Here is a 27,734-nt window from a genome sequence, read left to right on the forward strand (position 1 = left end):
TGTGCCAGTTGCAGTGATGTGCAGTCAGGGTAGGTCATACTCCAGTGTACTCCACAGTTTTGACTATAAAATGATAAGAATAATACAAAGAAGACATCTATAACTTATAAATATCATATTTGTATTATTCTAATCATTTTTATAGACAAAACCCAGCATATTTGGAGAGCTCCACTGGAAATCAAGGGACTGTCATGGAGAGAGCAGAGGTGAGGCAGCCATGAGCTCAGCCTCCCCTCTATGATCCTCACAAACTGCCTGGAGCTGGGGGCGGGGCCGCACTGTGACCAATAATACTGGAAAGTAGTGGCTGTATTATAGCTGGCATTTGGCCGGGGATCGCTGCGGTAAGGCAGGTAGAATCAGAGCTGTTTGTTGCAGAAAGACAAGCTGCAGTCATAGGGGGGAATTAAATTGTTTGAAAAGTCGGTTAGGTGTTTGTTTTTTCCTATCTAATAGACAGGAAAAACCAGACACCCAACTGACTTTTCAAACAATTTAATTCCCCCCATAGTATTTACAGTACAATACACTCCATACTGCACACTGGATAGGCTGAGAAACCCCAAATCTGCATAAAGATACATAGTGCGATTTCTGGTCTTTTCAGTTCGGAGCTATTACATGTAATTTGGATTAAAACGCTTTGGTTAAAGACAAAGTACATTTGTTTCCCAAACACAGTATAGAGAACCATTATGAATAGCAAAAACCAGACAGACGCGCTGTCACTGCTGCCAGTAAGGGATTGTCAGTCCCAAAGGTATATACAACAATGGAAAAAGTGTACTGGCGCTAGTAGAAGTTTCTCCAATGTTAATAACAAATACGTGGATGAATTAAAACATGTAAATAATGTATTTACTAGACAGTAAATGTGACATATCACTTAAAAGCAATAAAATTGGGCATAAATTGAAGCTGAGAATCAAAATAAATGCATACCTCCCAATATGTGTGAGTTAGGGTGGCTGAATTTAAGCAGGGGCATAGCTATGCGCATAGGGGCCCATTAGCAGTTAGTCATGCCCCCCCACCCCCCTGACTGACTGCAAGAGGCACCCTCCCTCCCTTGTGAATTACTCTGAGATCCCTTCCCCCCGACTACTTAAAGACCCCCCCACCCCCCCCGTGGACTACCTGCAGCGGGTGGGCACTCACCAATGGGACGCAGTTTTCTGCTGTTTTACTTACTAGCAGTGTGCTGCATTCACATCTGCTGCTCTCCAGGCTGACTCCATCCAGAGGAGGAGGAGGTGGACTGAGAGGAGTAGTGGTGCCCGTGGTCCAGTGATGTCCCTGCAGACTCGGCCACGCCTCCTGCCAGCATTAGTTAGGACTCAGGAGAGGCGGATCCAGCCACGTGAGCAGCAGCACAGCACACTTCTAAGGTAAAAATAGCCAGTGGGGCTCAGCAGCTAGGTGCAGGGAAAGGTCTGGGCCCCAGAGACGGCTCAGGCCCCATAGCAACCGCATCTCCTGCGGCTGTGGTAGCTACACCCATGAGTTTGAGTATTCTCTCATTTCGAGAAAAAATGCTATTTCATTGTGTACACACTGGAGGCACCTGCATCAGCTGAATATCTCCGCAAATTGGGATGAGGGTACTACAGGACAGCTGTCCTAAAATCAAGATGGTTGGCAGATATGCATTGTGTGCACTGAATCAACATTTCATGATCATGAAATCACTAGGAACCAGTGGCATTACTGATGCCATTCAGGAGGCCCTGGTTCCTAAGGAATAACCTTGTCCCTATTTTGTAATTGCTGGGATATCCCAAATTTAGGTTAAATACATTTTGGCCCAACTATTGGTTGGCTAGCTAGCTTGAATAAAATTCATTATTTATATCCTTAGCTGTTTAAGTTTTATACATATTTTTTGTTTACCCTTTCTTATATGCAGAACAAAGGGTCTTGTTCATTTAATAGCCTTAATATTGCCGAAAGAAAAACTACACCCAGACGCTGACAGAAAACCCCTTCTGACTATAGTGCAGGCCTCCATTGTGTGTATGGGACAGGTGCCCTTTAATGTCACAAACAACAAGCAAAGCTGGGTTTAATTCTTCTTTATACTATGTTGCCCTCAGAGCTTTAGGTATTATCATATATTATGTGTTTCAGAGCAGACAGGAAAAAATAAGCTCCTTACCATACAAAAGAAAAACAGTCACTTTAATAAAATGACAGTACACAATAGCAGAAGCATTGGCAGTTAAAGGCAAAAGAAAATTATTCATTTTCAGATGTTAGAAATCTAAATACGACCATTCCTAAACTTGCAGAACGCCAGTATTGTAGACTGTATAATGTAGATGTTTGTGACTAGCTGTGCGGCTCTGCATGTTCTGCGCTGCCATAGGCATTTGTCACCTGCTGTTCATTTTATTTCAGATAATAAGACAAACTGAATGGCTGATGCACTTTCTTGCAACTAGAATCTAAAGCTGCTACTTCATATTAAAATGACCTTTCAGATCACTAACTTTCAATATTTCTTATATAGCAACTTGTCCTACTTTCATCTCTGTGCTTTCTGCCCTATATGGTGCCTGTTTTACAAAGCAAGCAGTGGTGGATGCGTGGCAGCCGACCTTGCTGCTTAACATATTGAATAGAAGTTTGTTCCTTTATCAATTCTTTAGAAATGCTCAGAACGTAACTCATTTATAGTAATGGTGTAGATCTGTCATTGCCCACACATAGACACCGTATCTACCTTGCTTATTCATATAGTACGTACAGCAATATATTTAAAATTGTACAGAACATGAAATGAAATTTCCGAATGTCCTAAATGGTAGAACGGTCACATTTAGCACAGGCTTGCAATGTGCACATTAGCAATGTACTATATGACTGCACAGCCTTTCACATCTACCAATCTGAAGAGAACAAAATGAACTGAATGCCTTTCCCATCCATTAACGCAAAGCGGGGTCTTTTTTTGTCGGAAGTAGAGAATTTAGTAAGTATCTCTCTTTCCTAATCCGCATCCCTCTTAATGTACTCCTATGGAGGTTTAAGTTATTATTGATTTCTAGTACTTGGTGGCATTATAATTAAATGTATATAGTGGAATACTGTAGTTGCCTCTCTCCATATATTTTAGCGCTTGTGCCTCACAATGTGTTATTACTAGCAGAAGTATGACTTTTATGAGTGACATATTTCTATGGTGCTTGTTGTCTAAATTAAAGTTCTTGGTCTGTAGATTTGTAGAAAAATATTGGCGTTGTAATTGGTTGCTTCGTTTCGTAGGTAATGTGGCAAAAGGTTCGTCTGCCATTTACAATGCATCACTTTGTGCTCTTGAAAATGTGACAGCTGGTGAACTCTCTCAGTATACCTACTGGATGACCAGGAACATGTGACCTGCTGGGTGGTCTGGAAACTGTGACAGTCATTTGCAGCCACTCACTAAGCAGGGTATTTTACAAAATTCAACTCCTAAGTGGGTGAAAAGGGGTAAAATGTTCTGCCCAGCAAAACTTTGCTCAATTGAAACCGGACATTTCATCTAGTCTAAATATTAATAGCACAAGGATGACTTTAATGAGTGACATATTTCTATGATAGCATATACCAAATTAAAGTTCTTTGTCTATAGAGTTGCACAAAAATATTGGCATTGTAATTGGTTGTGTTGTTTCAGAGTTAAGTGGCAAAACGTCTGCCTGTCATTTATAATGCATCACCGTTGTGTTCTGGAAAATGTAACAGTTTTTGAACTCTCCCTGTGCACCTGCGGGTGACCTGGAACATGTGACCTGGTGGGTGGTCTGGAAATTGTGATAGTTATTTGCAGCCACCCACTAAGCAGGGATTTTTTTTTACATTTGACTCATCTAAGGGGGTGAAAAGTGGTACAATGTTCCACCCAGCAAACTTGTACTCAGTTGAAATTGGGCACATCAGTTAGTTATCATTCCATTTTTTCAACAATAGGAAAAATAATCATTTGTATTATCAATAACAATGTCAGTCTACAAAATATGATCTTTGTTACTTTTCGCTCATTGTTTTGACCTTTGGGTTAGCTGATACTTGCATACACTTTTTTTTTCCATTATTATGTAAAGCAGGGGATTGTGGGATTGTGTATCCCTTCACAGTATGTACTTTATTCATGGAGCTTCAGTGAGGGTTTAAATGTAATAACTAGGAATACATAAAATCAGTGTAAGTAGAAATATATTCCTGCAACAATTTGCGAAATATTTCCATCTTCTTATCTTGTCGCTAAGTACACTGATATGTACAGTATTTGCAAAAAAAAAGATTTTGTATTTTGATTTTCAATGTTTTATTGTAATAAATGTCTAAGGCAACTGTTGCGGCCTCAGGTTTTGTTCAGCTGTGAAATCTTAGGCTGTCTATCCCTGATATAAGGGTAATGATTTCTTAAATGTTAATATTTATCATAAGTGTATAAGACAAATAAGCCTCTCTAAAGCCAGCGACCCACTGGTGTGAGAAAATGGTATATGCAATCACGTTTTACGTGCGTTTTTTATCTGCCATTTATACCTATGGCCAGGGGGAAATTAGTCAGCATAGGACACTCTATTGATCCCCATTGTTTTGTAGTAAAATGAGTAAATACTATAGGCACCTTACAACACCACTGTTACACCACTGCTCATACTGACAGCAGTTTTACCCAGAATTAGGCACCATTGGGTAACACAGTTGTGCAAGTAGAAAAAATGTCTTATAGGTACTGTGTGTGCATGCCAAAAAAATGTGTGTGGCCAAAAGCCACATGGGGGCGTGTCCAATGAAAATGGGGGCGTGATACACATATGGAGGGGGCAGATACACATATGACCCCAATAGTGCCAGATACACGTTGCCCCACAGTGCCAGATATACATTGCCCCACAGAGCCAGATACACATTGCCCCACAGTGCCAGATACACAAATGCCCCCAGAGTGCCATATATACATTGCATTACAGTGCCAGATACACATTACCTCACAGTGCCAGATACACATTGCCCCACAGTGCCAGATACACATTGCCCCACAGTGCCAGATACACATTGCCCCACAGTGCCAGATACACATTGCCCCACAGTGCCAGATTTACATTGCCTCACAGTGCCAGATACACATTGCCCCACAGTGCCAGATACACAATTGCCCCCAGAGTGACAGATATACATGACCTCACAGTGCCAGATTCACAAATGCCCCCCTGTGTCAGATATTCATTGCCTCCCAGTGCCAGATACATATATGCCCCAGTGCCAGATACTGTATGCCCCCAGTGCCAGATACATATATGCCCCCAGTGCCAGATACATATATGCCCCCAGTGCCAGATACAGAAATGCCCCCAGTGCCAGATACACATGTCCCCACAGTGCCAGATATGCCCCCAGTGCCAGATACAGAACTGCTACCAGTGCCAGATACACATGTCCCCACGGTCCAGATATGCCCCTAGTGCCAGATATGCCCTCAGTGCCAGATATGCCCCCAGTGCCAGATGCAGAAATGCTCCCAGTGCCAGATACACATGTCCCCCCAATGCCAGATATGCCCCCAGTGCCAGATAATGCCCCCACAGTGCCAGATATGCCCCCAGTGCCAGATACACATGTCCCCGCAGTGCCAGATATGCGCCCAGTGCCAGGTACACATGTCCTCACAGTGCCCCCCCCCCTTCCCCTGCTGCTTACCGCGCTGCTGCTGTCCTGTGTGTGAGGGGAGGAGAGCGCAGCGTGCGCCTCTCCTGACACCCAGTCTCCGGTGGTGGTGTGGGTGTCTACCTTCAGTTAGGCGCCGATCTGTGAGCCAATCAAAGCTTGCGGTCCGGCAGCCAATCAGGAGCCTTGGTGCCAGTCCACAAGCTCTGATTGGCTCACGGGCCGGCACCAAATTGAAGGTAGACACTGAGGGGCAGGAGAGGCGTACGCTGCGCTCTCTCCCCTCACGGCAGCAGCGTGGTGAGCAGCAGCGGAGGCAGGGAACGGCGGCCCAGCGGCGGTGGGTACGGAGTACCCACGGCTAAATTCTTAGGGGTTCCCCGTAAGCGCGCGTACCTGCCCACTTGCACCGCTGCGGTAACACTACAATACCCCTTTATATACTATTACTTGTAAATAGTGTGTGCCTGGTCTAGAGCACATAGGAACCCATTTATCATATATTTGAAATGCAGTGTGGATATGATATTTTTTACTAAATTCGCAAATTTTTACGATAATTTACCAAAAATATGTTGCCGGGACACAGTCTGCGATAAGAGTTTGTTGCGGTAAAGAGCTGGAAGCAGAGTTACAGCTTCCAGTTTGGGTTCACCACACGTACTGTACAGGCACAGCCTTCGGCCTACATATGTGTCAGTGGGGGCAGGTAAAGAGCATCTGGAGGATCTGCTGCGGGCCCTCCTTGTTAATTCAGGAGATCCTTAATATTTGCGGGTTTCCCTCAAAAAATATATATGCTCCATAGGTAGTTGTGGAAAACACCATTTATATAACAGTACTTAACCCACTGAGCTTTATGAGTTTGATACATCCAATAGAGCAGGCCTGACAAACCTGTGGCTCTCCTGCTGTTGCAAAACTATAAGCCACAGCATGCCCTGCCACATTATTGCTATTAGGGAATGGTAAAACTGTTGCAGGGCATGCTGGGATGTGTAGTTTATCAGCAGCTGGAGAGCCAGAGGTTGGCCAGACCTGCAATAGAGATTGATTCATTTCATCCCACATTGGCCTTCTCACGTCAGTGCTGGTTGTCCTGGTCAGTAGTGTAGAACGCTGCAGAGGTAAGTAATATTAGGGAGATGTTTAGTAATGCCGTCACCGGCAGGCAGTAAAATAAAGAGACAGTTCTTCTGGAAAATGTATGTTAATGGACTTATTTGAATATTTTTCTCAGAGAACATTACCTTTAAGTCTCCCTTTTGCAACTCATTTTTCTAGTAGATAACACATTAATATAAGATGAATGGTATCAATTGTATGTTCACCTCATACAAATAAGATATTTTAGTCAGCAGAATGGTGCTAATCACAGCATCATTACGTGTGGAGAAATAAATAATGCGCCATTGTGCATAACATATTTTTCATCTTCATAGAGGATACAATTCCAAAGAAAGTTGTCTGCCACTTCAACAGCAAGACCTATGCAGACGAGGAGAGGTGGGATATTGACAGCTGCACTCATTGCTACTGCCTGCAAGGACAGACCCTCTGCTCCACTGTCAGCTGCCCGCCTCTTCCCTGTGTGGAACCAATGAATGTGGAAGGGAGCTGCTGTCCCATGTGTCAAGGTAATCTGCTTCTCTGCATGTCTGTATGTATTACAATGTACTCAAAGTGATTATTAAGTGACAGCCATAGCATCAGATTTTTATTGAATTTTTTTTTTATAAATGCATCCACATATTGTACTTTAAATGTTTGTTAGCATCTTGCTGAGAACGTACCAAATATCTTTGAAATAAAATAAAAAAAACACCCATGGTAGTGAGACGCTGGATCAGGTTCAATGGGAAATAACACTCTTGTCATACCTCTGATTAATTGAACTGGGATATTGTGTGGGAAGCCCTCTCACCAGTAACAGCATGAATGATTTAACCCTGTACAGCAGGCATCCCCAACCCTGGTCCTCAAGGCACACTAACAGTCCAGGTTTTAGTGATATCCATGCTTGAGCACAGGTGACTTAATTAGTACCTCAGTAGTTTTGATTCAACCATCTGTGCTGAAGTCTGGATATCATGAAAACCTGCACTGTTAGTGTGCCTTGAGGACCGAGGTTGGGAATGCCTGCTGTACAGCATCCCATACTTCCTTTATCCAATGATTTTTCTGCCATAACTCCGAACATCTCCAAAATCTGCACCATCTGTTTCCTCACACCCTCACTAAGCAGTTATGGGTTGTAGCTGGGATTCCAAGGCTCTTGGATCCAGTCACGGTTACTTCCATTGCTATACTTATTACTATGTTACTGGCTCTCAATGGACAAGATTAGGGTAAGGCGAATCCTTCCTGAGAAATGTATAGCTACCGACAGGGCCAATTTGATGGCACAACTCAATCTACAGAACTGATACAGGCATAGCATTATAAGAAAAGTGGCGTGCATCACCCTATACAGGCATGGTTCACCTGGAGCTTGGCATGGTTGTAGTAGATTGGTTAGCGGACTCTTAGGGCCAGATGTACTAAGGGGTCTATTCATGAAGCAGTGAAAAGAGTGGAGAAGTGAGCCTGTAGAGAAGTTGCCCATGGCAACCAATCAGCTGCTCCGTACAATTGTATAGTATGTAAATTATAAATATTACTTCAATGCTGATTGGTTGCCATGGGCAACTTCTCCACTGGCTCACTTCTCCACACTTTTCACTGCTTCATGAATAGACCCCTTAGCCTTGTAAAGTGTTAAATTGAACAGTGATAAAGCACCAGCCAATTAGCTCCCAACTGTCATTTTTCAAGCACAGCCTGTAACATGACAGTTGGGAGCTGATTGGCTGGTACTTTATCACCGTGAAATGGATCACTTTTCAAGGCTTAGTACATCTAGTTTGTCCTAGCTTTTCCTTTGGAAATATTTGAAAATATGTACATATAGATTTGTATGTAGTAAATAAAGTTATACAAATTGTTAGGACGATGTCCTCACTATGACTTATTACTTTCACAGCACATTTCTCAGAGACTTTCCGAATATACCAATAAATAACAAGATAAATATTACAAATGTGCACGTTAGACAATGTGTACTTTAAAAAAAAAAGCAATTTACAGCTACGGTTTTGCCATCAATTACATTCAACTCTGCATAGGCCCCTCTGTGAAGTTATTATTAATAATAAAATAGCTTCGTCCCGGATAGCTGGATAAATTGAGCTCATCAACAGAGGTGCCTTTTACTGTCTCTGTATCTTAGGCGAAGTTCACATCCAGGCCAATCAGTGTAGCAGACGTACAGCATTCACATAAAGACATATTTATATACTGTAGTTTTATACGTTTATGAGAGCGTATATTTGCATTTTAGGTGTGTTGTGATGTTCTTCAGTGCTTATTGCCTTGCAGGGCATATGACACACATCAGACTGAGTGTAGTTCAATGGCAGTACATTGTAAATACAATGATATGTGGTTACAAAAAAGCATTTATTCATGCGTTGTTAGGATGAGTGTGGCTTGAGCAAGATAATGTCCTGGTTTGTTACAGACGCCTGCATTTGCACATGCTGGTAAAGGGATAGTAAATGCTTTCTTACATGCAGCGCTCTTTATGTGTGTTTGAACATGAAGAAATGCATTGTAAATGCCAGTGTTTAGCCTAGTATTTCATGTGTATTTGTAGCTAATATACACAAGATTTCCCATCAACATCACCCCTCAGTCATAGCAGTTCTCATTTTGGTGCTCCTACCCCAATATTTTAAATAGGAACAGTGCGCACATTCGGCACGCAGCCCAAAAAAGGGCGTGTTCTTTTGGGGTGGGGCATGGCCACACAATAGTACCCCCAATTCAAATTACGCCACACAGTAGTGCAACTTTATACACATTATATCATACAATAGTATCCCTTATTAATGTTACATCACACAGTAGTACCACTTTCACTTATATACATTACTAATCACAGTAGAGCTCCTTATTCACATTACATCACACTGAATTGATCCTTATTCACATTACACCACAACATATTGCTAGTTATTCACATCAGACCACACAGTAGTGCCTTTTCTATACATTATGTCACACAGTATAGCACCTTATACACATAGTGCCACACATTAGTAATGCCTTTATACACATAATAGCACACAGTAATGCCCCTTACACATATGACATAAATTATTAATATCCTTATAAACATAATGCACCTTACACATTATGCCAACCTTTATTAATGCTCTTATACACATAATGACACATATAATGCCCCTTACACATATATCACACATTATTAATGCATTTATACACATGATATACATAATACCCCTTACACATATGGCGAACACTATTGCACAACAAACTTACCCACACACAGCACTCACACGGCCGCTAAAACTGTGACCTCTGCCTCTGCTTGGATACAGATGTGTCCTCAGACATATTGCCTCAATGTGCCATGCAGCTCCCGCCCAGCTCTGCTAACGTTGGGTGCCTTTTTTTGCAGAAAATGCGTCTTATTTTCATTGCTATGTGACTAGGACACACAAGCAGCTTTTTCTGATTAAAATTATAATTAGCATGCCTATATTCTGTGTGCGACTGTGGCTGTATCTGCATACGAAATGCTGCATTACACTGATTTTCAGGAATACACTGTAAAATAGCATTTCGTATGCAGATACAGCCGCAGTCACACACAGAATATATGCAGGCCACATATCATTTTAATCATCAGGATCTGCTCGTGCCCCTAGGCATTCCAAATACCCTAGGCATTTGCCTAGTTGGCCTTTTCCTGGGGCCGGCTCTGGCTGCAAGTGACCTGAGGCACCCGGATTTGGGAACCATTGGCTTAATTTAAGAACGCTCTGTTTGTTGGCTTTCTACAGTGAGTCATGTGCTTTATAAATGGGAGTTATTATTACATCTAAGCTGTATTTTGTGATTTCTTCTTTTGCTTTTGCGAAGAGACAATCTGATTATTGTGAAGTTCACAATTAGAGAGAGAATAAAATCTTAGTATTTTATTATGGTAATCCCCAGGGTCTATGCTGATTCTTTAACTGATGATGTAATTAACATAAATATACATTAATTTAAACAAAGAAATGCTCAGCTAAAATATGAGATACGTGAATACACAGAACCTTATTTGGAGCCGTATAGCATTCCTAATCTTTATAGAAGCCCGATCACATATAAACAGGAACATTATTTGTGTGTATATTATAGTATACTTTTATAGCTTTTCATTAATTTTGGCTAATTATTTTAAGCAGAATTTATATTATTTTGTGTATTTTCCCAATTGCTCCAAGAAAAACAGAACAAAATAATATTTACTTCTCAGCATTCTCAAAAGAAAGCACTATCTATAACAGGAATAAAATAAAAGTATAAATACATCTAAATAGCAAACAGACTGATTTTGCCAGTCATGAAGTGTTAAAGAGGTTTAGCACAAATAGGCTGCTGTGTTTGGAAAATAAATTCAGTGATGTGTAACACAAATGGATGCATAAATGGAGTTTGTGTTCTGCAGAGATGTATATTCCTGAACCCACTAACATCCCCATTGAGAAGACGAATCACAGAGGGAAAAATGAACACGATATACTTCACTGGCCAACACCAAGTGAGAATGACATTCACCACCACAGAGGTGAGTACATTCTCCTGTATATTTGACAACTTCAAGGGCACTTGTGTTAGACTTATGACTATATTTTGTGCCCGATCTTTGTGTAGCAGGAATTAAAATATAGAGGGAGATTTATCGAATATTGGAGAGAGAAAAAGTATCAACCAATCAGCTTCTGTTATTTTATAGGCTATGGGGGGAATCCTTTTAACCCCAAAGTGATTTTGGCCGGTCACAACGGCCGGATATCACAATTAATGGCTGATGGTCATTATCCCGGTATCCAATTAGAGGCCTTTTTGGTAGACCAAATTGGACCCATGATCGCGCAAAAAACACATGGGATTGGTGATAAGTCCCTGATCCCATGTGTTATCGCGGCTCCGGCAGCCTGTTTATCACGGATTATGCTTCAGGGGCCTGAGGCCCCCGAAGTATAAGCCCCGATAAGTGCTGGCATTGGGGGGAGGAGCACGCCACATCGGGGCTAATAGGATAGCCCCCTATGTTTAAAAAATGACATTTAGAAGCTGGTTGTTTGGCACTGTATCTCTCTCCAAGATTTACTAATTATCCCCCATAGCATGAAATGTGATTTGCAATTTAGGACATTTAAGGAATGTTTGCAGCTCACAGTTTAGCTTGACATATACAGTACAAGGATTTGTAACACTGTACCTAGAGGTGCACCATTCAAATACTCAAAGTAAATAGGTACCAGTAAGATGATGAGTAAAAAATAGCTTTTTACAATAGTGGAAGGGCTTTTTATCGTGTGCAAATTCACCTAGTTGTCCATCTCATATGTTTGCAAACTGTTTGCAAATATACTTACTGGAAGATTAAGACCGAAATCCAATTGGGCGCTACACTACATAGGGGTGTATTCAATAGATGTCGGATCCTTTCCGACGGAAAGGATTAGACATCTCAGTATTGATCTGGCCATTCCCGACAATGCCAATCCGACTTTTTTTAAATTCGGATTGACATTTTCGGAAACAGGGCTAAAACCTGTTGGATTTGGCCGCGAAATCCGACAAAACACGTGGATCCATGGCTAATCCGCCGATCCACGTGTTTTCCGACAAGTCGGAATTGCCAACTTATCGGCAAAAAAGCAGGGATATTGAATAGGTCGGAACACCTTCTGACCTAAAAAAGTCAGAAACTGCCGTCTTTCCGACATGACGGCATTTTCCGACTACAGTTGAATACCCCCCTAAGTTAGTCTGACTTATTACCACTTTGCTCCACTTTTCTACTAAAAAACTACAGATGTCTTAAATTACTCATGGGGCATCTGTCATCATTATTTGGGCCACTTTTGGACAAAATGCACTCTCCCAATGATAGTGTCTGGAAAGTGTAAAAGGCGTCTTCTTTGAAGGTATAAGTCAGCATCTAGTTTTCAGGTGCAATGGGTTTTAAAAAAACATCTTAACCTGCAAAAATACCCTTTTTCCACGGCTTGGATCTCACTGTGATAATCTTATCCCACAGAGTGACATTTTGTGATTGTATAAATAGGAGCATGGATCACCCTAATCTGCACTGAGCCAGGACTCTTCCAATCCAGTCTGCTTCTCCAGTCAGAAAACAGTCAATATTTTACTCTACAGATACCACATTTTCCCATACTAAATCCCCAGTATGTGCCTTGCCTAAAATATGGCGATTTCAACAGGGGAAAATGTCATGTGCACTTATGGATGCCTTTACTTCACAGGTTTGGAAATAGCCATTTGAGTGCAGGTGACATGTTCGTGTTAACCTTACCATTAAGTGGCCAGTCCCTTTACGGTCATCCTTGTAGTTGGCGTACATCCTGATTTATGAACAGAGCTTTTGAAACCCCAAGTGTAAGATTTTTTTTTAAACAATTGTGAAATATATAACACTATGATCTATCAAGTAGAATGTCACTGATCATAACCAGTCAGTGAGTAGCTGAGAATGTGGGAGTTGAACAGCATTTCATTAACAGATAATTCAAACAACAGTACATTGCGCCCTTAATCCAGTAAATAGCATTGTCCGCACTATTAATATTGCTCTTGGAAGACCTACTGTAGCATCTTCTAAGCAGTGCTGCTGTTACTATATCTTCATGCAGAATTGGGTCATCTTAAAGTGAATTACAGAGAAGGAGACAGACCTCGGCCCGGTGAAGACAACCCTCTCCACTCCGTTGCATGGGTGGCTGTCCCGATACTGACGGCTTTGATAATCATCATAGCTCTTCTCCTTGTCAATCAGAAAAAGCAGTGGATTCCAGTGCCTTGTTACCGGACTCCTACCAAGGTACAAGGATCTTGCATTATGTATGTCATAATATATTTACTTTTTATGCAGTAATAAATGTGTTAAGAATACTGTTTTTATCTCAAACTATTTTGCTAATGTACAGTACACTACAATATATGCATATATTATAAATAAAATATGAATACAAACATAAGCCCTCTTTCAGATGTAGATGGAGTAGCTATCACTGCTGCTGCTGCTACTTACATAGAAACAGCAGCAATAGTACTAATATGGTAATGCATCAAGAGCTGTCATGCCTCCTCCACGTCTTACGGATCCAAACTGCATCCTAGGGCACAGTATTGGATCATCTACACCATCGGCTGGCTGCGTGATCCATGGGGTCGCACAAGCCAGCTGCCGCATTTGCAACACGGTGGCCAGGAAATCTCGGTCCTCGGACGGTGATCCCAGCCTATTCCCTCCCCTACAACGGCAGCTACATGCCTCCTTTTTTAAGAAACGGAGGCTGTCGTCGCCCCCTCCCCACACCCAAACGGCATCAGACTGTCAATCAGTGACAGTCTGATTCCATCCAGCGTCCACCATCGCAGACCCTTATTGCAAATGTGCAGTACGGGTCCGGGTGATGCACAAAGTACTGAACATTGGTACATCGTGTCATGCACCGCAGACCCCTTAAAATGTTTGTTTTGGGTATAATAATATAATATTTATTAACTCACCCTACCACTAGTGGTCATGAGCAGGAACTACAAACTACAACCACTGTCAAGGTTGATGTCTGTTCCCCGTGAGATTCCATCAGAGCCGGCCATAGGCATAGGCAAACTAGGCAATTGCCTAGGGCATTTGATATGCCTAGGGGCATCAGCAGCTTCTGCTGATTAAAATGATATGCGGCATGCCTATATTCTGTGTGTAGCATTTCATATGCAGATACAGCCACAGTCTCACACAGTATATAGGCATGCTGCATATCATTTTAATCAGTAGAAGCTGCTTGTGCATCCTAGCCACATAGCAATGCAAATAAAATACATTTTCATTAAAAAAAATGTGCCAGATGTTAGCAGAGGCAGAGGTCACAGTGTTAGTGGCAGTGTGATTGCAGTGTGCATGTGAGTGGGTTGGTTGTGCAGTAGTGTTCGGAATATGTGTAAGAAGCATTATGTGTGTCACATAAAAATGCATTAATAATGTGCAACATATGTGTAAGGGGCACTATGCGTGTCATTATGTGTATAAAGGCATTAATAATGTGCGGCATATGTGTAACAGGGTACTACTGTATGTGTGTCATTATGTGTACAGGGGCACTAATAATGTGCAGCAAATGTGCAGGGGGCACTATGTGTGTCATTATGTGTATAAGGGCATTAATAATGTGCGGCTTATGTGTAAGGGACATTTTGGGTAAAAGGGCATTAATAAAGGTTGTCATAATGTGTAAGGCACATTATGTTTATAAGGACATTAATAATGTGTCTCATATGTGTAAGGGGCATTACTGTGTGGAATTATGTGTATACATGCATTACTAATGTGTGGCATTATGTGTATAAGATGCTCTACTATGTGGCGTTGCGTATAGAAAGGGCACTACTGTGTCGTCTAATGTGAATAAAGAGCAATAGGGTGTGGTATAATGTGAATAAGGAGCAATTCAGTGTGATGTAATGTGAATAAGGGGCTCTACTGTGAGGAGTAACGTTTATAAGGTAAAGTGATACTACTGTGGGAGGTAATATGAATTATGAACACTATCGCATGATCAAATGTGAATGAAGTTGCAGTACTGTGTGGCGTAATTGGAATTGGGGTTATTGTGTGGCCATGCCCCTTGCCAGCAAAAACACACCCCTTTTTGGGCTGTGCGCCAAATGTGCAAACTGTTCCTATGTAAAATATAGGGGGTACAAACACCAAAATAAGTACTGCTATGGGTGAGGGGTGATGGTGCTGGGAAAGAGGTACAAGGTCAGAGGTGGAACCAGCGGTGGTGCTAGGGGGCACCAGCCAAAATCTTGCCTAGGGCATCATATTGGTTAGGGCCGGCTCTGGATTCCATGACTAAGCATAAGACATCCTGTGTCTCACGTCTCAGTGATGACACTAGTGACTTGATAGGGAGAGCATTGTTTCAACCCGCAAATTGGCTGATTCTTATGTTGAAACAGGTCAGATACATCTCAGTGACAGTCTGTCAACAAAGCACAATAAAGTGACAAATAAAGAATGTAATAGAAGAATTTGCATATTGATTTACGTTACTTTTTAATACATAATGACTGTCATGGTATGATGAGCTAATAAATTAGAGCATTTTAATTCAAAATGACCTTACCATTAACTGTGTGGATTTTTCACAAATTTTTATTTTTTTATAACATATTATAGCCCCCCGACAGTCTGAATAAATAGCGCTTATCATAATATGCAATACAAATGCAAAGTTAAAATGATTAAAATGTATGCATTTGCATATATATATATATATATATATATATATATGTATTGGGTAACTGCACATCTACTTTTGACTTGCCTTGTGGAAGAGGAGCAGGTTAAAGCACTAGAGTAGAAACTTAATATCCTGAATATTTGAATTTTGGCCCAAGGCAATATTGCTTCTCGCTTTGCATGTCTGCTCACACTGTCACATTCAGAACATTCCACAGGGGAACACAAGATTTAGGTGTTTCAAGAGAATGTTAGCATTTTTTCTGTGTGCTTAACCCATTCAACACAGAAACATACAGGAATGTACTAGGTAGCTCTAATTCAGTAAAGGAATTTATTTTAAGCCTTTATTATCATATTGTTGAAATTGTGATTTATAGATATTAAAAAAATGTAAATGTAGGTCTCTCTGTTAAAAAGTATTATTTGGAGACCGGCTGTAACCTGAACAATCAGTATATGGAAGGACAATTGGGCTGCGTAGTTTTCACTGACTGATACAATAGTTAGAGCCTCAGATGCTCTGTCTGGCGGTCTGTCCTGACATGAGAAGTTTCAGTACATGTCATAGCAAATGTCCTGACATGAGAAGTTACAGTACATGTCATAGGAGTCTGTTTATCAAAATGTTGCTAGTGAATGCAGCCTAGGGTGATATACAATTGGTCAGTGTTAAAACAGCAATCCCACATAGAAGTGTTTTTTTCCCCTTTAAATGGGTGGTCTTCTGGTTGCCGAATGTCCCGACACCCGGCATACCGACACATATTCTCCCTCGTGGGGGTCCATGACCCCCCTGGAGGGAGAATAAATAGCGTGGCGCATGTAGCACACCACCGTGCCTGCAAGGGACTCATTTGCGCTCGCCACGCTGTTGGTATGCCGGCGGTCAGGCTCCCGGCGCCGGTATGCTTGTCGCCAGGAGTCCGGCCGCCGGCATACCATACTACACCCCTTTAAATAGCAAATGACATTTTAAGCATACATCTTGTTTTGTTCTTAGATATAACACTACAGATAATTATCTTCTTTTCAATGTCTCTCTGGAGCGCAAATGATAATGGCTGTCAAAGGGTTACAGCTCTTAGCATGCCATGTGATGGAAGAGGGCAGAAAATTAGGAGAATGATATCACAGTGCACAAAACCAAAACAAATACATTGGGCGGGATGTAATGAAGTCTGAATTTTTTAAAAGGGTCAGTCACGTACAAAGCATGCCTTTAAAAACACGTCAGAGTTCGGCTGGCATCCCGCACGGCCGTCGAACCCGCCTTTTGTCTTGCTGTCAGACACAGACAAACTCAGTCTGTTATACTGACACAGGCTCTCAGCACGTCATGATGGCAAAGGGGGAAGAAAGATGTCATAGTGCAGCTGGAGTTCAGAGGAGCATTCCAAAGCCTCCCTGCTCACTACATCATGTGCCGTGTGGTTGTAGTTGACATGGTAGTCCATTAATGTTTAATGGGATTGCTGTGTTAAGGGACCCATACATCCATGGAGTATTGCAGCAATACCCCATTCTCCCAATCCCTGGGTTGATTGATGTGGAAACTCCAATATGTTGGTAATCATCGATTCCCCAGTCCCAATAAAAAAAAAAAAATGATTGCGATCGGCGAGTCAGGATTTTTAACATGTCATATTTTCCTGATTCCCTGACAGATTGTTGATCATCAATGTCTGCCGATCTGGACTTTTGATTGCATCAGGGGAATCGCTCGCCTGATGTATGGCCCGCATTAAACCTCCTCCATACATAACCAAAGCCATAAGAAATTACTTTTTTTACATTTGCAAAAAATTGCTTCGTTCAGTATAAGTAATGCACGTTTTTTAATTGAACATTCATAATTGTCAATGAAAATAAATCCTTCTCAATGGGAAATATTTTCTTTTTAAATTATATTTATTTCTGAACTATATTTTTACACATACTGTATTACACTTTACAGAGAATATTTAGTCGTTCACGTTCACAGTGGCAGATGCAGGATTTCTGGAGAGGGGTTTCAAATATTTGATTTTAGAGTCACAGTTGTTGGCCCATGAAGGATAATTAGCATGTAACAAGCTATAGTCGGCCACAAACAAAGTGCAGTTTATGTAAAACAGTAGTTCAGACATATGCAGGCCTAATGATCTTGGTAAGCCACTCACCGGATTCTCTCTGTAGTTTTATGATTGAGCACGCAGATCCACACACACACACACACACACACACACACACGACTTGATAGGAAGATCCTGTCCGCCCTTTATACTGCATGCAGTAGCTCCTGGCCAGACTGTGGGTAAGGAGGGTCTCCGGGAAACTGGAACCCCCCTCCCCCCGCATTTGCCTATGACAGGGAAGCCGCTTGTGCCCAAAAAAAAGCTTTTTGTCACATTATTTAAAGTTTCGTTATCCAGGATGGGAAAATGCTGTGTTCTTAAATGCTAGTATGAAATTATGCTTTAAGGCCAACTCTCAGGGCTCAAATTAATTATGGCATCAAGGTTATGGATGGATATGGAAAATGTTCTCTCTATCTGTTACTACTATAATCGATGAAGAATTTCATAGCTGTCATATATGAAAGTCACCACAAACCCGTAAACAGGGTATTTTTTGAGAATGTTGACCATTAATGACTTTTCTTGTGTGTTTTAAACAGCCAACCTGTCTGAACAACCAGCTGGTTTATGTGGACTGTAAGAAAGGAACTATGGTACAAGTGGACAGTTCACAGAGGATGCTAAGAATGGCTGATCCAGACTCTAGATACAGTGGCTTCTACAGTATGCAAAAACAGAACAACCTGCAGGCAGATAATTTCTATCAAACTGTGTAAGGAACACCCAGACATGGATTTTCCTTTTGAAAGGAAATCAAAACAGACGAGAGGACGGGAAAAAGACTGAAGCCTGCTACATAAAACAAAACAAAAACTAGAAACGTGCACTTGCTTATTGGATTGTGTGACATGTACCGCCAGGACCTTCTGAGATGGACTCCTGTCTCCTGCAATGTGCCAAAACAAACATTCCCACTTTCCCTTTGTAACAACTGACCAAGTGTTTTCTTAGAACCAAAGTTTGGAGAACTGGCTTATGCGTATCTGCTTGTAACATAGATGTAGAAACGTTTTCTTTTTTTTTTGGGTGGATAGGAAAGACAGTTTGGGGTATCGACAAAGGAGAGGTCACAAGAGCTTAAATGAAAACAGGAAGAAGGCAAATATGTTTAAGTGTGGGGGGGGGCACTAAGTTTATTTTCAAAAAGTTGTTAGATGGGCTTATCCTGGTAATGCACAGATGTGAAAATGTCAGTGCACCCCAATCTAAGACATTGGCTTCTCCTGCATCTCAGATCCTAAATACATTTAAAACAGGAAAAACAATGCTGAAAGTGGAGTGGTCTTTACAGTTCATGCTACAGATTGTCGCACACTAAAGATGCTACAGTACAAATCACAGCCATGTTTAAGCTGCAAAACATTCTTTCCTTTCTAAGTTGATCTGTACACGTGTACAATTCAAACAACAACAACAAAAATAACAACAAAGAACTGATGATAACTGCAGAAAAGTAAAACTGATGGTTACAGTTCTGAAATAATATAGAATGTGCTGCTTTTCAATATTTTTATTTCCTTTTTAGCTGATTGGCCAGTTTGATTAAGACAAAATTACATAGGGCTTAGTAGGTGTTTTTTCATATATAAATATATATATATATCTATATCTGAGCACTGGATTTTTATTTTTTCCTGAGAGCAGTATTTAAAGTAGAACATTTTAAGACCTTCACCATGCTGTTCAAAATATTTCTTTTATAATGGGGTGTTGTTGAATCTTTTTTTTTATTTTATTTTTGTGTGCGTGTGTGAATGTGTGTGTGTGACTTTTGTTGCATTTTTTGCGCTACCAAGAGAAGGATTGATAATATTATTAAAATGTTTGTTACTAGAGAGGCAATGGATGTAGGCAATATTGCCGAAATCCAGGAAGCCATTGACATTAGCTTGCTGGGTAAAAAAAAAAAAAAAAAGAAGAAAAAAAAAAAGTTCTGCTTCAAAAAACAATGGAGGGTGGGGAAAGCATTGTTTTATTCCTTTTTTTCTTTTATGTTTTTTTTCTAATTTTGGTTGATGTTTTAAGTTACAGGTTGCGCAAATAAGAAAAAACGCTACCCTATTTGGGAGTTGCTTAACTTTATAGTATTCAAGCACCTTTTTTTCAAAGCCGAGTTTAAGAAAAAAAAAATCAAAACAAAGTTACAAAAAAAGTAAGAAGAGATTATGCTTCTTTGAATTTTAGCGTTACAGAAATATTTATGTAAATGTATATTATGCTAAAACAACAACAAAGTATTTGTGTGTTTGTGTATATATATATATATATATATATATATAAAATTTCCTGTGTTTTTTTTTTCTTTTGAATGTATTTTTATCCAAGAAAGAGAAATTTACCCATAAAAGTCACATTAAAACCAGCATTCCATGCCGATGCTTAACAGCTTGTCAGTTCCAAATGGGACACGGACATTTCTATTCTACCTACTGTTTTATTTTCCTTTTTTTATTTTGTGTGTGTGTATGGGTTTTTTTTTTGTCTCTTTACTGGTTCACATATGTTTGTGTGCATATGCATTATGTAAATGTGTGTACATGTGCATGTGAACCTAAAAACCCTAGTGACTTCAGCAATAAGCAAAAGTCCTGCTATTTGCTATACTGAGTTGGGAAGGGAGGGGCTTTTTAATTTATTATACAGTATATACTTCTGTTGTCTCTGTTTTGCCAAACGAGTCCAGGAAATTAACCTGGTATTTAGGTGTTGTGAGGTGACATTGAGTTGAATAAAACATGGAAGAAATGCATTTCAACCATATTACTGGTAAATGTAACTTGCAGAGCTTATGGTGTTGGTCAGTCCTGTAAGAAAGGGATGTGCAACTCCTTGTAGACATACACATGGCTGGAATCCATCGAAGTCTTGAGATGTTTCCTCATGTATAGAGCTATATATTAAGAGGAAGGTCCAGCTGATAAAGAAAGTAAAGGCACCACCTGCTTATTATGTCATGTGATCTGAGCATAACTGTTGTGAAGTATGAACAATGCCTACATGTATTATTCAGCCCACGCTCTGTGTAGGTGCGGTGTGCACTGGAGAGAGGAAATGGAAAATATAGGAAGTATATTCTCAAGACACAGTTATATAACAACAGTACACATATGGAAATATATATTTCTTCAAACTGCACGTTCACTGATTTTTTTTGTGAGCTTAATAAATCATATTTCCTTTTGTACACTAATGCCTTTGAACTTTGGATAATAAGTACAGTAGCTTTGCTTAGAAATGAAAAAAGGTTGATGAAATATAGATCATACAATTTCAAGCCATGGACATGTTTTGAATATTTCCGAGTGTTACAAATGCTGTTTCAGATAGGAACAAATAGTATTTTTATATGGTTTACCTTTAAGTGTCATCAAAATAAACATGTATATTAAATTAACTTCTTTATGGGACATATTTTCATCTATTAAACTCCTTTAAACTCACTGAAAGCATTAATCCCATGAGCATGTTTTTATTAAATGCTGGTAACAGCCAACAATTGGCAGAACTGTTGTAGTCCTCTGAGGTAATTACATGGATTCCTCTTCACTTTGCTCAACCTAAAATCCTCAATTTACAGTATATGTGTTTTCACTGGATCTTCCAGGGTCCCTGATGCAAGTAATGTCTAAAGGTGTCTGTTCTGTACTGTAACCGCTGACCTGTTTCTGTCAGACCAAAAGCTCATCCACACCCTTACCCCATGTGAACATTGCATTAGAAGGAATTGAAAGTACACAGGAGAGGTGTATCAAGACATGGTGAGATGTTAGAGTATAGAGAGGGTCTGCTAGCAGTAGTTATCAAATACATTTGGGGAACGGAGCATAACCCATTGCATGCAATCCAAAACATTTTTTTTCTTTTTTGTGTGGACGAACACTTTACTGTAGGATTTCCGAACCTGTTGTTGTGTTTTGCTTTGTTTTTCTTCTGGTATCCAGTTTATGTCTAAGAATCCGCTTCACAACCCATGCTTCATCTTAGAAATTAATGACTTTACAGTCATCTATAAAGGAAAATATTGTCTTAAACAATATTATAAATTGGTAATTGTGGCTTTTTCAAAGTACTAATTTCTACACACAGCTAAGAATTAGATTAGTTTGTAATACACAATAATTGTAAAAAAAAAAAGAGGACCATGAAGATCCATGCTAAATGGAATTAATGGTCATGTCCCACAGATTAAGAACCCCTGAACAATGTTCAAATATAGTGTATATAGACATGTCTCATCAGTTTAAGGTCCTGGCTATAGGAACAATTTATTGTGGATTCAATTACAATGGTCCTTGTAAAGTTCACCTGTCACCTACATACAGGGTAGTTAGGCATTTACTGAGTTAAACCAATATCAGTAAGTTTATAGACCAACAGTATACTAATACCCGGTTCCTCAGTCATGTCACTAGTGTCTGGTGTATTGTTGGTTACGTTCTCATGTATCAGTCTTAAAATGGCTGCTTCCAATGTGTGTTGGCAGAGGCGGAACTGTTCTATACTTATATGCTACTATATTTACTTTCATTGTGTGTCAGTCTTCTTATGTCCTCAGAAAGGTCTTAATGATTTTCAGGTTATGTAAGGAGACGTTGCTTGTGGAGGTAATAATGAAAATGACAGTTATTTGGTTTAACCTTATAACATTTCTGGGGGTTTTTTTTTTGTGTTTTTTTAATTGGAACAATATGCATATAAAACACCCTATAATATTCAGAAGGTGCAGTTTTATATCGGTGACATAACCCAAGTCAAGGTATGTATGCAAATTGCTGTACTTTTACTGAGTAAAACCTTCTGCCTATTGTAACTATTTTGTGCCTTATTGTTTATTTTTGGCAAAGGTATAGTGAGTGACTTCATATGTCTTACTTCATACCTGGAATAAAAATACACTCAGGGTCATTTATAATTGGCCAGCTCTTTGTTAGGAGCAATTTTCCATCACTTGACTGCTTTGGAACCCTTTGAAGCTACAGAAAAATGATGTCTCGTTGCAAACATATTGAAAGGAGCTTCAAGTGGCAGAGATGAAGCAAGACTGCTGTACGTTGCACAGTCAGAGATTACCCAATACACAAAAGGCCTTGGTTTTATACTAATGTGGAGGGGGCATTAATCCATATTTTCAGTGGGACAATCTGAACATTCAAGGAGCTCAAGATAAAAAAAAAAAAAGCATATCAGATTTGAAGTAAGGACAGACCAAGTAAATGAGCAGTACATCTGAAGACAGTAAAACGTCCTTTGTCTGCAGTAAAATGGAATCTTTTTACCTACTGTATACGTGTTAGGCACTGGAGAAGCTCAGTAATCTGGGTGTAGTGAACTTAAGTGTGCATTTTGCACAAATAATATGCACAATAAGATGCAGAAATTAGCATTGCACTATTAGCTCTGAGCTGTCCAGTTGTAAGTGACAAATCCTGGCCACTTGTAATACAGATTCTGGTTATATTAACTGTTGTTTGGCAGATTTGCAGAGGTTGTCCACACTCAAATGACTAATCTATCGATTCGTTCATACTGTCCTAGTAAAGATTAATTTTTTAATGTTTCTTGTGCTTTGAATATGTTGTTTCTTGTGTGTTACAACACAATTCTGGGCTTCTTATTGCCTTATATACAGCTGTAATACAAAAAACAGCTTTGTGTTGTATGCCAGGGCAACGTGAATAAACTTCACGGCTGATAAAATAATGCACTTATCAAAAGTTGCCAGAAAGTATGTACACCTAAACATAAAGTCATATGAAGTTGGGGGTCTACTACGTTATGCCAGCGCTTGGGATCTGGCGCCCAGCATACTGGCACCGGGATCCCGACCGGCGGCATGCAGGCAGCGGAGTGAGCGCAAAAGAGCCCCTTGCGGGCACAGTGGAACGCTACACATGCAACGCTATTTATTCTCCCTCCAGGGGTCTCGTGGACACCCCAAGGCTGAGAATAGTTGTCGGTATGCCGGCTGTTGGGATCCCGGCGCCGGTATGCTGAGCGCCCGGATCTTATCAGCCGGCAAATCAAATGCCTCCCAAAGGTGGAAAACTGCTTAATCCCTGTAAGCTTGCTCAGTACCTCTTCCTCAAATCTCTTCAAACTTTCCCCATTGATATTGTCACAGAGCCACATCTATTCTAGGTGGACAGCTACCCTCTGCATCTCCCGACTCTGAAATATCAGTAAATGTAATGCGATGTCATTTTTCCATTGAAGAAATTACCATTGATTTGAGAAAGGGTTTTTTTTAAATCTAGATCTCATGAGAACTTATCCTATACCCTTGCAAGGTGTCACGTCTGTGCATTGGTTTTGTAAACATTTTTATTTAGAAATAAAATATGCACTGACCTGTTTCATCATGGGAGGCTAAGCTTGACACTAATGTATATACCGTACACACAATTAAAAAAATCTGTGAGAGAATCAGTGAACACTTATGTAACCCATATCAATCAGTACAGTTGTGACTTCCAAGCAAGCAGTTGGCCTGCTGAGCAGTTTATCTCCAATGGATTGTACTGCTGTATGCTACATTTACTACATTTAGTGTAAATTTATTAGAATTTTTTAAACACCTGCAAATGCATATGAAAAGAATTATGAGGCCACTCATCCAGTTCTTCAATTGGTATTAATCACCCAAATGAAGTTTGTAGGCTTGCCAGTCTGTGTATATTTCTATTCTAGCTGCAGTTGATGTATGATTTTGTTTTCATACTAAGTATGGAAGCTTATTAAGTATAACTTAAATACTCATTTTTAATGCTGTTTCAGTGACTTCAAAATCCATAATGATATTATTTTCCCATATACGCTATTTATTTTTATATGGGATGCTCAATATGTCACAATCAATATACAAGAATGTATTTGTTAATTTGGACAACCTAAAAATAACCTCTGTTAACTATTTGTAACAATATATGAACTTGTTTCATTAGGTCTTAATGTAACAATATGTAGAATTATCTGTTTAAACTACAGCACAGGAATCCTGCTGCATCTATCTCCTCCAACTTCTGTGTATTACCATTAAACCATTGCATGCATTTTTATATACTACTGAGTCAGAATATGCTGGCAGGATATTTAAAGGAAGCCCCTCCTTCAGAGAAAAGCAGGCAACTTTTTTTTCTCCAATTTTCTTAGTGCTTGGGTACTGCAAAAGATAAGCTTAAGGTGCGTACACAGTACACACTGGCATATATATTGGCCGTTCTATTGAACATCCGATATATCGCAGGACCATCAGCCAGTGTACAGGAGCAATATGTCTGTGAATGCCGTCTTTCACAGACATATCGCGGCGGCCCTGCAGCACAGCCGATATACGATATATTGGCGCACCGTGCTCCATGTACGGGCGGTCAGCCGACTGTCCATACACTTGCTGCAGACGCTGGCGGTGATTGACAGCACAACTGGGCAGGCACATGTAAATGCCCGCCCAGTTTGTGATGTCAGTCCCGATGGATCGGGCAGTGTGTATGCTCAACACACTGCCCGGTCCATCCATAGATATATGATCAATTGATCTGCAGATATATCTACAAGTGTGTACCCAGCATTAGATATGTTCATTAGATACAATTATATATACACAGCAGATATGTTGTATCTAAGGATTATGGAAATAAACTGCTTGGACAACCGCATTATCTGCAGGTGGAGTTCCCCTTTAAAAGTGGCAAAAGTTACAGAACAGAAATATTGTTTCTACTTCTCTATTGTGTTCACCTTCAGCAACACTATTAACCATAGAGCTTATGCAAGACTGCTATCCGCTCTGGCCAACTAAGGGGATAAAGAGGGACTGACAAAGATATCACTTAGAAAATGAAGGTTTCTGATCTCTCATTTACAACAATGGCTTCAAGGCATATATAAATATTCGTCAGTGCCATTTCTATATGCCTTTCTGATATATTTTAGTGTTAATTTCTATTTATGCTACTTGGTTTAACAGTATACCCTTATAATATACTAGTTTTTCTGCAGCTGATTGCTAATAAGAGATTTAACTAGTATATTTATTACATAAGCAGTATTTAACGTGGGTATATTAATGCTCTGTGTCATCTACTGTTGGCATAATTCAGAAATGCAAAAGTAAAGATATGCCATAATATTTGTATGCTATTCTAATGACCGATAATACATAATATAATTTAAAGGGCAACCTGATTTAATTGCAGTGCTCATCAGAGCAGAGTGAAATCTTGTACCTCCTGGTGCCACGTTACTGCTTCAGGACATCACCTTGCTGACTATAAAGTCAATAGCTGGATAGGCTTATTTAATCTGGAGTAATTAAAAAACTAGGACTCCACAAGCATAGAAGAAGACCCCCCAGTTGAGTGCCCACCACTGTGTGGATTGGGGGGTCCCTTTTATTTTTAAACTTATTGTACATTTAAGGATGTCCTTCACCAGTGCCAGTAATTATGATACCTTGTGCTGTTATAGCGAATGAAATCCACTGGAGCCACAAAATATCTTTTAAGCACGCAATACAGTGTCCATATCAAATTAGGATTGGAGCAGAATATTAACAATAAGATGGATGTTTACTGAAATTTATAGCAAAAAAGTTTTACCAGCTTTACAGTAATGTCCATTTGTGTATCATTTTCATATTTTTGGATTATTTGCTAACATACTGTAGATTGCTGTCCTAAGTAGCAATGACTGCTGACATACATAGCAATGATTACTCGCATACATCAGTGGTTTCTTGCATTCATTGCAATGATAGCTAACATACTCAGAAATAATTGCTAACATGCATAGCAAAGATGCCCAATATGCTTAAGGTAAAAAGAAACAAAAAAATGAATAAAAAAAAAAAAGTACTTTGTATTGTAAAAGCTTCCAAGTATTGTTGTAGATACTTGGATATTTGTTGAAGAATTAAAATAAAAAATAAAAATATATAAAAAAATGAAAAAATAATAAATAATTAAAATAAGTAATTTATTGTACTAATTACCTAATTTATAAATCTGAACATAATGAGAAAGTTAACAAAATGTGTTCCTAAAAAGAAAGGAAAATATTTTCACTTTATAAGAAAGGATAAAGTTGAACAAATTCACCTGGTTACACAATTCAAGCAGTGTGGAAATAAACTGGCGCCATTATAATTTTTTTGCTATTTCCAACCTGTCATATAAAACAATATTGATTCCCAACAAATGACAAAAAAATTCCCAAATTGCAAGTGCTATATATTGTTTATTTCGTTTTACTTGTTGCAGTTTATGCCATACATTTAAATCATAGGAAAATGGTGTATTTTTTATTGCTATGTGCTGTATCCACTCTTTTTCTTCAGTTCCTGGTGTGTTCTTGTAAAAGGAAAGCCGATCTAATTTACTAAAGAAACATAAAATAGATGCTTACATGGCACTAGAACTTTATCCGCAGAATCGCAATTTGCTTGTTTACTTAAATGAAAAAATGTAAAACAGTTTCTTGTAATTTGGCTCTTTGCAGCACAATAATAAAACAAAAAATATGTTCTGTTCATATGTGGACTTTATTTATTTGTTTTATGTGTT

General features: G+C 39.6%; 1 protein-coding gene across 2 annotated transcripts in view; it reads left to right on the forward strand.

The window, feature by feature from the left end:
* The window catches only part of CRIM1 (cysteine rich transmembrane BMP regulator 1), a 960,049-nt gene extending 932,345 nt beyond the window's left edge, over nt 1–27,704 (forward strand). Inside the window, exons 14-17 of one of the 2 annotated variants that reach the window (XM_063917972.1) lie at nt 7,104–7,298; nt 11,222–11,341; nt 13,437–13,644; nt 18,714–18,828. In XM_063917972.1, coding sequence (XP_063774042.1) covers nt 7,104–7,298; nt 11,222–11,341; nt 13,437–13,644; nt 18,714–18,726 — 536 coding nt within the window. In that variant the 3' untranslated portion in view covers nt 18,727–18,828. Of the gene's footprint in view, nt 1–7,103; nt 7,299–11,221; nt 11,342–13,436; nt 13,645–18,713 lie in introns of both variants that reach the window. The other variant, XM_063917971.1, reaches the window with a different exon arrangement.
* Nucleotides 27,705–27,734: the final 30 nt, after the last annotated feature.

This window comes from Pseudophryne corroboree, chromosome 4 (genome assembly GCF_028390025.1).
Source record: "Pseudophryne corroboree isolate aPseCor3 chromosome 4, aPseCor3.hap2, whole genome shotgun sequence".
NCBI lineage: Eukaryota > Metazoa > Chordata > Amphibia > Anura > Myobatrachidae > Pseudophryne > Pseudophryne corroboree.